General features: G+C 37.7%; 1 protein-coding gene across 5 annotated transcripts in view; it reads left to right on the forward strand.

Annotated features, from left to right (window-relative positions):
- The window catches only part of MITF (melanocyte inducing transcription factor), a 236,701-nt gene that overhangs the window by 132,563 nt on the left and 87,492 nt on the right, over positions 1 to 16,646 (forward strand). For 4 of the 5 annotated variants that reach the window (XM_055414306.2, XM_055414310.2, XM_055414308.2 and 1 more), the window contains exon 2: positions 7,515 to 7,764. In XM_055414306.2, coding sequence (XP_055270281.1) covers positions 7,515 to 7,764 — 250 coding nt within the window. The remainder of the gene's footprint in view (positions 1 to 7,514; positions 7,765 to 16,646) is intronic. The other variant, XM_055414307.2, reaches the window with a different exon arrangement.

Here is a 16,646-nt window from a genome sequence, read left to right on the forward strand (position 1 = left end):
CCCTCTTTTGAAGAATGTTGATATATTAGGTGTCTTATTATGTTTCTTTGAAAAATGCTGATATAAGTCTTATTATGCTTCTTTTTGATTTTGATCTCATCAGTTATTGAAGTTACTGGTGCCTGTCGAAGGTCCAGCTTAAAGAGTATTAATCCTAAATAGATTCAGAGAGACTGTGAGTCTTTCAAACTAATTGGATTCCAGGTGTTGAAAAGTGACGATTTTGGATTTTTAACTTGCATATTTTTAACTTGGCGATTCTTGCTTTTTTAGAACACTTTCCTCCTTATGCACAACAAAGAGTAAAGAACTCCAGAGGATGGGCGTGCGGTCCACTCTGGACACTGAGCCGGCCTCATGTCTAGCAGGACAGGGCCCTTGGAAGACCTTCAGATATTTGTTGAAGGAAAGAAGAGGAGAAAGACAAGCTGCACTTTGCAAGCCTTTTTATTTCCTCTGTGCCAGAAACCTGTAGCATTTATGTCTGAGCTGATAGTGTTACCAGGAAAAGCTGGACGTTTGGCATGTTTTCTTTTTTTTTTTTCTTGATCGCTGCAGCCAAGGTTGGTGATGGCTGAAGTCCACAAGATTTCCACTTTTTAAGCCAAAGTGTGAACTCTGGTACTTTCACATTTACATGAGTTATACTCTCAGTTATTTTAAGTGAGATATATGTTTATCATATATCTCATATATCAAATACACCGTATATTTCTTATATTTATGTATATATATATATCTTATAGACAAGTAACAATATATATTCTTATTGGTACTTGCTTCTACCATACATGATGAAAAAGTCATCTCTACACTTACAGAGCAATGACTTTGGAAAGAATGGAAAGGTTAAGATAATGGAAATAATTGATCCTTTGAAAACGTTAAATACCACGACTTTCCTGGTTGGTCTAGTGGCTAGGACTCTGTACTTCAGGTGCAGGGGCCCAGGTTTGATCCCTGGTCAGGGAAGTAGATCCTACATGCCACAACTAAAGAGCCAGTACAGCCAAATAAATAAAATAAATATTAAAATGTTAGATATCCATACTGCCATTTAAAAAGATATATCTGTTTACTGACTCATTTTGGTAATTTATGCGCTTTTACTTACTTTCTAAAGACTCTTAAAAATCTCTTTTTGCTGACAGAACAGCAGTTTTATAGATTCGGCCTGTAGGTTCTTATGTAGTTTTCCTTATGATAGAATAGTTATGTTGTAACCGTGATCATCCATTGGCACTATCTGGACAGATTTTTTGTCTCGTTGGTTTTATAGCCCATTTGGCAGGAGTGGGAGGTCCTTCCCATTTCATTCCGTTCAACATGTTGGGTTCAGCATCAGAAGGACTCTTCAGAGCTCTTGTTGGAATTATCAGAGGCCGGGAATGGAATGTGCATTTCCTCAGACATGGAAGAAAATGTTCTGGTCTAAGAATCAAAGATGTGAGTTCATGTCCCAGCACTCCCAGCAAACAAATGGACGATCTTGGGTGTCCAAGTTTCCAAACCTGACATCAGAATCAGTGGCACAGGTTTTGTAGACATACTGATTCCTGGGCTTTACCTAACCTGAAGTCAGAATTTCTTGGGATGGAACCTGGGCAGTTTGACTTTAGGCAGGGTCCTCAGCTGATCCTGTGGCAGTCAGCCTTCTGCATTTGGAAACCCTAGTAGCTTAACCTGTCTCTGACATAGCTTTCTTACTTGTGCATGAGGTTAATTATCATGCCTTCCTATGTCTTCACTGTCTGTGTGAACATCAGCCACTGTGCTTTCTTGGACGTAATTACATTGTATCCAGTGCAGGCAGATGCTAGGCTTTGAACTCTATCAACTGAATGATTATAATGAAGATTCCTTTTTTCCTGGAGAAAAATACTAGGAGTTTTACTTTAGAACTTGTGAGTGAACTGCAGGATAGATTATCTTCTCTCCACCGCCTCAAACTTTGTCAAATTCTCTCAATCAAAAAGGGATTGCCTAAACCTTAAAAAAGCAGATATGCTATGGTCCAAGCTTGCATACAGGCTTATAAAAATTCACTTTCTTGCATAAAAAAGAAGTAGCTTGTTCATGGTTTCATGTTTTTCTACTACTTTTTAAACTCTGTTCCAGTTTATCCAAATTGTGTTTTGGTTATTGTGCTAAGCTTTTTACCTCTATTACAAATTTTAATCCTCCTTATGATGCCAAGAGACAAATGTATTAAACAATCTATGAATAAAGAAAACCAAGTTTCAAAGAGATTGATTGACTTGGCCATGGTCACAGGTTAGTAAAGGCCAGGACTGTATTCTGCCTGAGGAAGTGACGAGAGGTAAGGTAGGGGACGACAGAGAATGAGATGGCTGGATGGCATCACCGACTCTGTGGACATGAGTTTGAGTGAACTCCGGGAGTTGGTGATGGACAGAGAGGCCTGGCGTGCTGTGATTCATGGGGTCCTGGAGAGTCGGACACGACTGAGCGACTGAACTGAACTGAACTGAAGGTAGGGGAATGGCAACCCTGTCCAGGACTCTTGCCTGGAAAATCTCATGGATGGAGGAGCCTGGTAGGCTGCGGTCCATGGGGTCGCACAGCGTCGGACACGACTGAAGTGACTTAGCAGCAGCAGCAGCAGCACGGTAGGGGAAAGTGCATCAGCTCCTTGAGCCTAGAAAGCTAAGTTGCAACTGACAGCCAGATTCATGTCTTGGATGATTGTGATATGGAGACCAAAGACTGATTCCTAAGGTCTGGTGAAGGGGTATTGGCATCACCGTGAAAGGTGAGGATTGGTCAGGCAAGTGTTGTTTGGATGGCGAGATACTGGATTTCATGAGATTTCTGATATATTTAAGTCGCTGATGAAGGCAGAGGAATTAACTCTTTGAATTTAGGAATATACCAGTGATTCACAGAGCACATGTCCAAATGTCTCTTACCATTACAGAGAAGGGTCAGGCTTTGAAGGTTAAAAATGTAACTTTGGCCGTCAGGTTAGGAACTCAGGTCACGTCTGTGGCTACTTATCTGAGTGTCCATATTCTAGCTGGTGGGTTATCACTGTAACTTAGCTGGCCTTCGCTCACTCAGCCATTGTTGTACGTTTAGGAGGTGGGTTTTGGAGAGGTTCAGAGAGGTTGAGTGGCTCATTAAAGATCAGAGTGCTCAGTAGTGACTGAACTAGAAGTTGTGTCCAACTGATGGCCATACTCCTTGAGTCATCACTGAGCAATTCCCAGTTTTCAGGGAAGTTGCCAGGTCTTAGTGATATGGGTGAGTGCCAGTTAAGGCATTTGCCTACCTTTCAGTTGGCTTTCAAAGGGTGACTTATTGTGGTGAGATGTATACCTTCCCATGTGGAACTAGATAAGAGTCCAATAATCTAGATAACTGACTTAATTTTAAGGCATCTTAAAAAAAATTACACGACCTTGCCTTTTAAACTCATTGAGATTAGAAACCAGGTATTCCCAGCACCTGGCACAGGGGAGACTCTCAATAGCCATTTGTTGAATAAATGACCTTTAAATAATCTGATTAAAAGGAATCAGACTGATGAAATTAGGATTACCTAATGCACATTGAGGTTCATGGGCCCTGGATGAGTTTGGTCAGCTTTTAAAAATAAATACGTTGAGACAACCCTTCTTCTTATTAGTAGTTGAAGCATCAGGTCCTCATATTAAAAATAAGCTCTTGGCTACTTGTAATGTTCTCACATAAAACTCAACTTTGAGTTTAAAACTTGCTCATGTGACCTGCTAACATTTTGATGTGTAGGTATCTTTGTTTTTGTCGAGATGGTGATAATTGCAGATTCAATTATTTCTAAGAGGCAGTAATGTTTATAAGATCGAGGAAAGCTGAGAATCTAAGAGTCATCTTTAACATGGAAATATCCAGTAGGGTACGTGTGCAGTGAAGTTACTATTTTTCCTTTTTTTTTTTTTTTTTGAGAAGACTTGTTCAAATGTCAATTAGCGGAGCCTGGCTAGATTTTTTGTGTGGGGGTTTTTAATTTATTTATATGGGTCTACCATATAAATATGTAATTTTTTTCCTAATAGGATATTTCAGTAAATGTTTTAAATGATGTTGTTGTTGACTTTAAAGTCTGCAGCCTTAGAGGCTGATGACTAGTAATTTTAACTTAAGATGTCTCAAGAATGCTTTACTGTTAATTGAAAGGATTTTTTTCCCTGTTATCACAGCCAATGGCTTGTCTTGAGCAGCTAATTAGTGCGATTTTTCCACAGCTGCATTTGCCAAGGCACAAAGGTTTGCTCCTGTTTTTATCAAAAGGATCAGTCTCTCTGGAAATGTTTTAACCTGACAGGCTTTGAATAGCAAGACCATCTATTTATTTATTTATTTTTAAATAGCCTTCTTTTCTGGGTTTAGGAAAGTACATTTGAGCTCTGAACACATACTCAAAAGTGGGAAAATGCATTTTCTTTTGGTGCTCTTTTAGCAGAACCTGAGCAGGTGAATGGAGTGTTTTTGAGAAATGATGGGGTATTTTTATGGTGTAGATGAATGCATGATATGAAAGTAATAACCCGGGTATTAGCATTGTTAAGTCTTTGTATATATGTAGGAAACTATAAAGGAAAGAGGGTCTAAGTCTTCTGGGATGCTGAAGACTTCCAAGAGATACAAGTCAGCACTTCCCTATCCTATTGTCAAAATGCTGTCTAGGATGGATCTAGTCTCTTCCAGCCAAACGGTGACTTTGATCACTCATGTCACTTCTTCATGCTTATAAATTAATTCATGTTCCTCATGTTTTCGAATTAGTGGCATATATCCAGCCACTGAAAAAAAATATGGTGACATTATGGTTTATAGGGCGAAAAGTAAAGAGTAAGAAATTTACCTATAATCCCACTCCCACTTTGGCAACTCTCATCCTTTTGCTAGTCATGTGTGCATTTGTGTACATGCATACAATCTACTTATTCTAGATTAGAATGGACATCCACTTTTGATTCTACCTTTTAATTTGTCTTAGGACATGGATTTTGCACTTTGCTGTGTGCTGAGCAATATTTTTAAAAAAAGGTATATTATCAAATCTATATGTATCATAATTTACTTTTTATGTTGTTTGGCTGCACTATGTGGCATGGGAGATCTTGATTCCCTAACCAGGGATCAAACTCGTGTACCCTGCATTGGGAATGCAGAATCTTAACCACTGGACCGCCAGGGAAGTCCATAATTTACTTTTTTTTTTTAACCTGTTTTATGCTTAAATCTTTTGAATGGTTTTATTTATTTCCTCAACTTTATTGAGGTATAATTAACAAAATTATTTAAGGTGTACAGTGTGATGATTTTTTTACATGTATACATTGTGAAACACATTAATCACCCCACACGGTTACTTACATATTTTTGCGTGTGATGAGAACACTTAAGATCTGCTCTCAGAAATTTCAAGTGTACGATATGGTGTTGTTAATTATGGTTACCATGCTGTGCTTTAGATCCTCAGAACTTACTCATCTTGTAACTAAAAGTTTGTATTATTTAACCCACGTCTCCCCTCATAATTTACATAATCATGCCCATGTTAGGGGACAGAATACTGTGCAATTTGTCAGCAGCTTTGTAATGTCAGGTTTTCCACGTTTTGAATTATTTTCCTAGGAAAGCTATCCATCAGTGAAATTTCTGAATCAGCTGATAATATTGTCAACTTGATAACTGATAATATTAGATGATATTGATATTGATAATATGAGGACTGTGGTATTATATTCCAGTGAAAGCTCAGGGTAGCATTATCTTTGTACTTTTTCTTATAGTAAACTTTTTTTTTAAGTTTAATCATACCTTTCTAATAGCAGGATTTCCTAAGTTTAATATATTGTATAGTTTTAATTCACAACCGTAAATATATCTCTATACCATTTTTTATGGCTATGTATTAACAGCATTATTTTATATGAATTTATCACAGTCTGTTGAACCAGGTTTCTCTGCTGAGTAATGAATTAAATGCTAGTATAATTTTCATTGTATAGTTTTCTGGAACTCTGTGAAGGTGAAATGCAAACATTTCTTTATTCTTTAGTACTTTTTTTTTTTTTAACCTGAAGAATTTGAAGATTTTTATCTTTAAGGAGTTTATAAGGCTGGTCAATAATTTAAAGGCTTTATTTTGCCTTTGTTAGAAGATAAGTAAGATATTGGGATTTATATTCAAGGAAAGAAGCTTAAAGGTACAGATACTTTTCTGGAAGAATAACTTTGACGTGAATATAAATACTTCCTAAGTATTACTCTCTTTTCTGTTTCCAGGTGCTAATTAAGAGTTTATATATTCTTTGGCCTAGACTGTTATTTTTCTTTTTTAAGAAATGAAAATTAAAAAAAAAAAAAGAAAATGATATTACTAGAAACAAAATTTCTAGATAATAGTAATTGCAACAACAAACATTTACTGAGGCAGTACTGCACAGCACTCATTGTATTAAGGGATTTGTGTGCATTATTTCATTCATTATTTTGTTTAATCCTCACAAAATTCCCAAGAGGTAGGGCTTTCAAGTATAAATGATGCAAAAGACATTTAAAAAGCATCTCCCATTTTTATAAATGGGTAAGTTAAAATATTGTTATTCCTCTTTTTCAGACATGGTAAGTAAGGCCGAGAGAGGTTTCTTTACTTGTTGATGTCATAGAGCTGGTAAGACAAACGATAGAAATCTCTATTTAGGAAAATCAAAAAGTCCTTTCTTCTTGACTTGTGACAAGTATTTAAGCTTTTTAAATGATTTTGGGTAGAGTAAGCATCAGCACCATTAGAGGCAGGCCTCAGGGGGAACTCATAGAATATGTATTGGATGGGACTTGCCAAGAAGAATCAGAAGAAAAGACTGTACAAAGAAAACCAGGCAAAGAAGAATGGCGTTGTCAAACTAACTTGTCTTCTGCCCTCTTTCTCAAAGACTGAGGTTGAGTTCAGTGTTAAGATTCTGGTCCAAAGGCTCCTTTAATGACTTTCACTTCTTGTATCGTAGAAAAATTTCCCCATGACAGACCAGAGTTCACCTTTTCTTTGAACTATGGTGTGTTAGTAAACAGTTTAGATATCCTCAAGAGATTTAGGTAGTGTACAGGAGTAGTTATTTGGCTAGATTCGACTATAAAAGGAAATCAAGCAAATTATTTTTAAGTGTGAAACTCTGGGTACCATTAAGATGCCTTGCTTCTTGGCACTTCATATGGCAGCACTATATTTGGTGGTGATGAGTAGTAGGCGATATAAAATGTCAAAAAAAAATAAGCTGTATGATAAAAATGCCTAAATGCAATCAAGCCGACTTATTTTAATTCAACTACTGATGACTTAAATCCTGCCAGCTCTTGATTTTCAATTAGGTGGAATACTACTCTGCGATCTGATTATATTTTGCACAGGCTCATTTCATAGTTTGGTGCAATTTAGGATACCCCAAAATGCAAATGAAGGGTCTCATTAGGAACTCAATATGTGTTTGTCTGTTTCCCCACAGCAGTTCCGAGGAGCATCCTGGGGCCTCCAAGCCTCCGATAAGCTCCTCCAGTATGACATCACGCATCTTGCTACGCCAGCAACTCATGCGTGAGCAGATGCAGGAGCAGGAACGCAGGGAGCAGCAGCAGAAGCTGCAGGCGGCCCAGTTCATGCAACAGAGAGTGCCTGTGAGTCAGACTCCAGCCATAAACGTCAGCGTGCCCACCACACTCCCTTCTGCCACCCAGGTGCCGATGGAAGTCCTTAAGGTACGTGAGTGTCACTCTTGTTGGTTGGGCCAAGCCTTCTTCTTCTTCAACATTTTCCATTTTCTAGGTGTTTTATTTGTCTCATCATGTTTATTTGGTTATATTGACCTATCTGAAACATATTTGTAAATGTCAGCTCCGTTGATTCCTACGTGGCTTTGTATTTCCAAAGAAAGATTCCAACTAACTGTAAATTTAATAGTAACCCTCACTCAATTGGGGAGGAGTGTTGATGTCCCATGAGAAATTACCAGGGGGTTGTAGATGGTTTTTATAATGATATCTTCCCATCTTTCTTTGGGAAAGTTTAAAAATGTACAAGTTATCCGAAATGAACCTCTTCTAATAACTTGTATATATATATATTTCCCTAAATACATTCCATGGCCATTCTTGAATTTTCTTTTTTCTTGAGTAAATAATCTTGGCTGTAGACTCTGACTCTTTTAGAAAGTCTCTTCAGATAGAAAATGGTAGAAGAGCTTAGCTTTAATAACCAGACTGCATAATCCTTGAACTGAAGTGAGTTGTCTGTTTTGGGTCCCTTTGATTTCTTGCTAGAGTAGAAACTGCAGGAGCTTGTTAGCATCATTCTATCCGGGACATATAGCTTCCTAATTACTAGGGAAAATTGTAACAAGTCTAAGAATAGAATTCCATCTCACACATGGGTCCTGCAGTCACATTGGGAGGTACTCCTTCTTTAAACATTCCAACTCTTAAATGTGACTGATGCAAGTGAAGTTAAAAGAAAAGTAAGAGGACTTCCTTACTTCTTAATTTTTAAAATCCCATTGCCTAATTGATCCATCCTGAGGAGTCCCGAGTGTTACTGTTCATTAAACAAAGTGGACTTTACCCGCCGGTGATTCATTGTTGGTCTTTGCAATCATTCCTATGCTCAGAAAGGACATCTTTCACTATTTAAAGTTTACTATGAAAGCAAATGGGGTGCTGTGTGATAATTGGGAAGCAATCTATGATCTTTACCGGGAAGAAGGAACAAGATTCTTTAAAAACAAATTTTAAGCCAGTTGTTTTCTTATTTGCAAAGACTCTTGAAATGTAGTGATGGAGTACTGAAACTGGGTCATAGAGGAACTGATATTAAAATTCTGTTAGGAAGAAAAATATTGAAATGGTTTAGCAGAAAATTTTACTCTAATATGACTGAAGTTCTGAATATTGCCACATCTAATGTATATTTTATGTACTCTACCTTCCAAATAAAGGCAAGTTTTTCTCTTGGAAGTAGATTGTACGTTAAACTTTCTGTTCTGCTTGGGTGAAAATTGGCAACCAGTGGGTTTTTACAGACCTAAGGTTTATTTAAGATTTAAGTTTTCTGCTGTTCACAAGAATCATAATTTTTTTAGCTATATCTTAGATTATTTAAAGTTATATGAATTAAGCAATAATAAATTATAGAGAAATGTCTGTTTTATTTACTTTAGTAGTCTATTTTTTTAAGCTGAAGAACAGATTTTAGAAGAGATGACACAGATTTGTGTTAGTAGTAGTTTATGTCTAAATCAAAGGTAATGTTATTATATTAAAGTATAGTAGTTGAAATCTATATTCCTATTAAGGCGAATATATCTGATGAAAGAGAAATTACCCGGGCATGTTTAAATATTATTTTGAATTTTTTAAAAAGTGGACATCATTTTAAAAAGTTTTTATTACTTAAAATATGTAATTGTGATATGATTAAAATTAAAATCTATACTAATTGGTTTTAATAATATAACCAGTTTTTCCTTAAATGTTACTGTGTCCTGGTAACACTGGCCCTAACTCTAGCACTCAAGTGAGTTATGCTAGAAATATGTCCAAAGTTAAAACACAAATATATTGTTAGAACCTGGAGACTTAATCTAAATAAAAATGAATAAATGGTAAATGTATATTTCATGCAGAATTAGTTTATCTCTAACTTGTGCGTTTTTATACGTCAGTTACATAAAGTAGCAAAGTATGTTAAGAGGTGTAGGGATTAGCAATGTGGGTAGGTTTGGTAGCTATTTAGACCGATTTTGTATATAGTGTCCTTATGTGGAGGACCAAGCAGAAACATGATTCCACATAAGGTGGCATTCTAAGAGATTCAAATTACATTTTAAAGGAGAGTATCATATATATGATTACTTCAAATACTTAAATACTTAGTACTTTATAAAAATAGTTTGCATATTTTTGAAAGTTTTGTGGATGGAAATATTATGAATCATTTATTACAGAAAGGTAAGTGAGAGAAAGATGGTCATTTTTTTCTTTTTTATAGTTTTTAAATCATAAGCATATATTATGAAGTAAATAGTTAAAAAAAAAGCAGTTAAGCAGTTAATTTGCTTGATCTTGACCCACATTTCTATGAATATACATTTTCAAGGAGTAACACCGAGTGTACTAATTTATGCATAATGATACAGATGACATTGAATAGATTTTTTTTTTCTAATAGTATAGTCTCAGTAAATTCATCATTTAATTTTTAAAGTTGCTAGAACAGAACGTACCTGCTTCTCAGTGGAGTCAGTTGTGTGCAGTCAGACATCCAGCGTGTGTGCCAGAGAATCCTGGGTAAATCTCTCCCGTTTCTCACTGGTTTACAAGAGCTTGATAGAAAAATCATGCACACAAACTCACGTTACGGACATTTTTGCTGTTGGTGTGTTGAATGATTTTGGAAAGCTCAATTAGTATTTTCTGGTTAATCCCATTTCTTTTGCAAAATTACGCTTAAAATATGAAGGTTTATAAAGCATGTTTTAAATTGTTGACCGCTTCTAGTAAATTTAGGACTAGTGTTTGGAAGTCATAGGGATTGGAAATTTGCATTACTTATTTCTCATGTGGTTGTCATTCAGTCCGTAAATTCATGAAACTTTGCAGGATTAGCCTCTGGTTTCTACATTGATTTAATTAATTTATGATTTTTATTCCTATTATTGGTTTTTATTTTAGGTGACACGGAGTGGTTAATTTTATTGTTGTATGTATTCACATATTGGATATATCCTCTAGGTTTCTTAAGAACAGCTCTATTCAATTGGGTATTGTAATTTAAGGATGCTTCTTTGTCATAAATTAACCAGTATCTGGAGTGCATAATATATATTTCGCAATAGTGAAAATGCACACTCTGTATTTCTCACTGTGAATTAGCAAAGTATATCATTAAGAACCATTAATGGAAGTAGTTTCTGCCACAGGTAATTTTGTTGACAAGCAAATCTGAGATCTGAAATCTGACCTGGCTCCTTTTAGACACAGAGGAACCAGAGATAGGCCTTGTGGACACAGTCTCATGGCTGAAGAAGCATCACATTATCAACCACTGCGTCTTCATCTGTACATCCATCAAGCATGCATTTTCCCTGTCTTATCTCTCTAACTCTGACTGATATGAAAATACCTGATTGCTCTGATCTTGAACTGGCAGGTTCATCAGAATTGCTCCCCCTGCATGGACTCTTGACAGTGTATAGTTGAAAACAAGAGTTTATAGTTTGAAAACATTTATCTATTTAGAAATGTATAGGGAATTTTTAAGGATTTCCCTCTCTGCCTCCCTTCCTTTTTTTTTGTTTTTTTCTCCTTGGACTTAGAAATATTTAAAGCCAAGGTATTCTCTTGGGAATAAATTGTATATTGAATTTTTCTGTTCTCCTTAGGAGAAAGATTATATGAATTTGAAGGAAAAAAAATAGATATTTTTGGCAACTTTAGGATATCTTCTTTTAAATAATTTCGAGAAATTTATTTTTAGATTTTTTTCTTTTTTTTCCATATCATCTCAGATAACCCATGGGATTAGATTACTGCAGAATGAGAAGTGATGCTTGCTGTTCATCAGGTATTAAAACACATTTTTGCCAGGGCCCTCTATCTTGTGAACTGAATTCACATTGGTATTTTTTTGTGGTTGACTTATGGTATGGCATCTCATTTAAATAGTGATTCTAGCAACCCAGGGTGGATGGGTGTTCTGCTTTCTTGTCACCCTGTCCAACAACCTATATTCCATGAAATTTCACTAATGGAGGAAAGGGTGACTGACTGAATTACTGGCCTTTCTCTGTAATTTATGAAATCTACCTGATGTTGAATTGTCAAGGTATGGCTTATTCTTTAGGTATAATACAGAAACTTGAAGAAGGTGTGTGGAGTTATGAGTGAGTTGGTAGGTTAGTTGGTAGAAGAAGGAACGGCTCCCAAGCCCCATTATGCATTTGATTTTCTTCCGGATTTATTTAGGCAGGAACATAGAACCTTATTAGCATCATATTGACCAAAAAAAGTGGGAAGAGATGCAGTGTGTCCCAGTTCAGCTTGCCTTTATCCCCTTAGTTAGGGAATCTTGCTAGAGGTGCTGACCACATAAAAAAGGAAACCTGAGAATTCTTCTAATCCCGTAGTCCACGGGCCAGCATATATTTTTGTTACCAGTCAGTGTGATTTACATGAACATTCTGTGAGCTTCAATTTCAGGACTGTTTATGAACTTTGGTGTCCTTTTGTTTTTGGATCAAACACCGTGTCTACAAGGCCACATCTTCTCTCGGGGACAAAGGGATTCAATTTCCAGGTTCCACAAACATCTTTTCATCCTCCTACAGACCTCCTTTCCCTACCGAGCCTTTGAATCTCTGGATAGTTATTACTTTGTGTTCAGTGCCACACATAAGGTAATTTTCTTTCCCTTTAAAACTCATTTTTGTTGGAACTCTACTCAGTATTCTGTAATGACCAATATGGAAAAAGAATCTAAAAAAGAGTGGATATATGTATGTGTGTGTGTGCTCAGTTATGTCCGACTCTTTGCAACCCTATGGACTGTAGTCCACCAAACTGCTTCGTCCATGGAATTTTCCAGGCAAGAACACTGGAATGGGATATATGTATATGTATAACTGATTCACTTTGCGGTACACTGGAGACTAATACAACATTGTGAATCATCTATACTACAATAAAATAAAACAAAAAGTATAGACAGTACTTGTTAACTGAGAACTGATCTAAACAGTGTAGAGGGAGATCCAGCAGGACACTAGCTATTAACAGTCCAGGGCGCAGCTTTCCTGACTTCTGCTGCTTTCCAACCTACAGTTCCCTTTTGTGGGAGCGAGGTCTGAAGAAATGTATTAGGCAGTTTTGATCAGGTAGACGTAAACCCTATCTTTATTTGTTCACCTTTTCAAGTGAAGTGAGACAAATAGTTTCTTTTCTTTCTGAAAGAGAAATATCTTGTCTGTACTTTTGAGAATATTGCTTTAAACTTCCTGTTCCTTAGGCAGAATAGGGACTTCTTACCTTGTGTACTGGAAACACTTAGATCATTCTGGTGATATGTGTGCTCCAGTTTCCCTTGGCAGTGACTGGCGACCCATTTGCTTCCCATGCAAATGAGATGCATACCATACAACCGTCAGTAAGGAGTTAGTAATCTACGGGCTGGCACAAGAAAATTCTCCATAAAGTTGCCTTACATTGGGGAAATCTAAATCTAACTTAACCCAGGCTAAGTAGGGCAGCCATCTCAGTAAATGTTCATTGATTAACCTCAGACATCTTTTCTGCCTCCGCTGCTTTTAGTAACTAGGAATGAGCAGTGAATCCTGGCTGAAAGAAAATCATCTTTGCCTAGATTTTTTTTTAGGACTGGCCCACTTGAAAGAGCAGCCCTGTGGGGAGCAACTATGTAAAACAAAATAGTCAGCCTTGATATAGCTAAGCCTATGAATTAATTCCACTTTTCTGGAAACACTGAAATATCAGCTGTAATTCCATATTCATTTGGTAATGTGCAGTGTGTGTACATGCTAAGTTGCTTCGGTCATGTCCAGCTCTTTGTGACCCTATGGACTGTAGCCCACCAAACTGCTCTGTCAATGGGATTCTCCAGGGATGAATACTGGAGTGGGTTGCCAGGCCTCCTCCAGGGAATCTTCCCAACCTAGGGATTGAACCTGTGTCTCTTATGTCTTCTGCATTGGCAGATAGATTCTTCACCACTAGCACCACCTGGAAAGCTCCTCATTTGGTAATATTGGCACGCAAGATGGAAGTGATTTCTTGCACTATGCGCACACAGCCATTTTTATGTGGCTGAGGGGTGTCATACATAGAAGCTGGGTGGTGTGATCTCCTCAGGGTGTGGGGCGGGTCAGCTGTGCTCAGTGGACATCTGAGCCATGCAGGTTTGCGAGGAGGGTCACCTTCTTTCTAGGGTCAGGGATTTTTCTTCTCAGTGGGCTACTTTACCATCGCTGAAGTCACCTTGTGGGTTTACATGAAGGGCAGCTGCTCAGCCCCTCTTTTTCTGCTGGTAAAAGAAGCCATACTGATAGGTGCAATCTCTTCTAATTTACACAGTTCTCATAATCCTAAAACTGGAGGTCCAGGTAGCACTTAACAGACAGTGCTAAGGTCTAGGGCCTTGGAGTGAGAACTGAAAATTGGAGTGGGCCTTTTTTTTTTTTTTAATTTACCTTTGAATGGGAATTTCTTTTCAATATGCTATGACATGTTCTTAACTGGGCTGATATTGTCTCCCAGGGATGCAAAAATTGGCTCTCGGAAGGCAAAAAATGTAAGATGTTACAATGGTTTGTGATCCTCTAAAGCAGGCGTCCCCAACTTCTGGGATCTAATGACTGATGATCTGAGGTGGAGTTGGCATAATAATAATGGAAATAAAGTGCACAATAAATGTAATGTGCATGAATCATCCTGAAACCTTCCCCTTCACCTTCCCACTCATGGAAAAATTATCTTTCACAAAACTGGTCCCTGGTGCCAAAAAGGTTGGGGACCGCTGCTCTAATAGGGCATAGTACATAAGCATATATCCAGTATATGTACCTGTTACAGTTTCCTTGGTTGGGGATTAGGGGAGAGGTAATTAGGGGAAACAAGAAGGTCTAAAACGGCTGCTTAAGGGAGTGGTGATGGAAAAACCAAAAGGATTTGAGAAACATTCCTGTTTCTGTGCTGAATTCCTGTTCGGCATCCTTCTTAACTCCCCTCTTTGTGTTCTGTTTAGAAAACACTTAGGCTCTTATGGATGTACCGCCTGCCTTCCAGCTAGTCTGTGTCTTCCAGAGAACTGTTAGATTCACAGTCATGGTTGGCATGTCCAGCATCAGGGAGTCGTTATTAGTGTCCCCATTTCACAGATGTGGAAACTGAGGCAAAGGGGTCAAATAGCTCATTGGAATTGGATGAAACAAGTGGTACAGTCAGGATTCGAACTCAGTTGTATTTCATGGCACTAATTTCTTAATCATTGGTGGTGGTTCCTCTCCTAGAGTGAATGACCAGAAAAAGTTTAGGAGGCAGAAGTAGCAACGTTTAGTTTCTCAACTGACATGGTAGCCTGGTACCTGCAGCAAATACAGGAATTACTGGTGTAACTGTGGTGCTACCTAAAGCAGCTTCGAGGAGGACAAGCAGTGACTGCACAGACATTAATTATTGGCTGTATTAGATGGTAAGCTGAATCCTTTGTATCCATTATATTATGTATCTCTCTAGCAGCCCTGTGGGATAAGTAGAATAAGCCCAATCTTCCCTGTGGGGAAACTGATGCAAAAAGAGATTGTCACTGAAGTCACACAGTTAGACTCCTCAGCCTACGCTCAGTCGTGCCTGACTCTTTGCGACCCCATGAACTATAGCCCACCAGGCTCCTCTGTTCATGGGATTCTCCAGGCAAGAATCCTGGAGTGGGTTGCCGTGCCCTCCTCCAGGGGATCTTCCTGGCCCAGGGATCAAACCTGTGTCTCTTGCGTCTCCTGCATTGGCAGGCAGATTCTTTACCGCTGTGCCCAGGGAAGCCCGTCTTATCTACTTATCAGCCTACCTTATCTACTTATAACCACATACCTTGCTTCCTCTCTGTTTCCTCCAGAGTTCAAGAACAGCCTCTACACATTTCAGAAAATCACCAGTAACAGACTATGTTAGAGCCAAGTGGGAGGTCGAAGAGAAACTACAGAGGAGTCTCACAGGCTTAATGGAAGGACACATGATCTTAAGCATTTGAAACTAGTAAGGGGACATCCATATGGAATAATTAAAGTGTATCCCTGAATTGCCACTATATGCCACATGGAAGACCTGGACTATAGAAAGATACTGCCTAGCCACATTGACCACTGTGGTAATGTATGGTTTCATTATAGTCATCATCATTGGTCAGAATATTGAGATATTCTATAACAACATCCAGAAATCATAACTCAAGATGATTTGCATTCTAAAAAATCCTGTTGGCCAGGCTAATCTTATTGGCCTAATTCATATCTTTCATAGTTCTGTGTGTATCAGTAATACATTTATATTGTTGTAAAGGATTTTTGAAATATCCAGTTTGGTAGCATCAGTACATGTGTTTTAATGTTAACTTTCTTCTGGGATTATGGTTGCATTTGGATTTTTTCTTCCCCTGCCTCTCTGCAGTACTATTCCTTCTGTTGTATTTCAGCACTTAAAACTGGAACTTTAGTTCTGGTTGTTTTTCTCTTTGCTTTTAAGTGAATAATGTTAGCTGTCGTAAATTCTATATTACTGTATGTTGAGGTCATGAATCTTTTTCACAAATGTTATCTACGTAATCCCAACAATTAAAACAGGGACTTAGATTTGAAAGACCATCTTCTATAGGTGTGCTCTTGAATAATAGAGATTGTGGACATGTGTAAGCAAAATCTAATTTTAACATTGCCCTACTAAAATAAGGGGGTGGGATCCGTGTTTAAAAATATGTAAATTAGTAGGTGGTTTTGCACAAGTTTAGAGCTACAATCAGTGCTAGTATCTTGGCTGTTGCCCTGAATATGTCTCTTGTTATTGACTTCTTTGAGCATCAGCCT

Source organism: Moschus berezovskii, chromosome 24 (assembly GCF_049115385.1).
Source record: "Moschus berezovskii isolate FMDL1 chromosome 24, NW_MosBer_1.0, whole genome shotgun sequence".
NCBI classification, from domain to species: Eukaryota; Metazoa; Chordata; class Mammalia; order Artiodactyla; family Moschidae; genus Moschus; species Moschus berezovskii.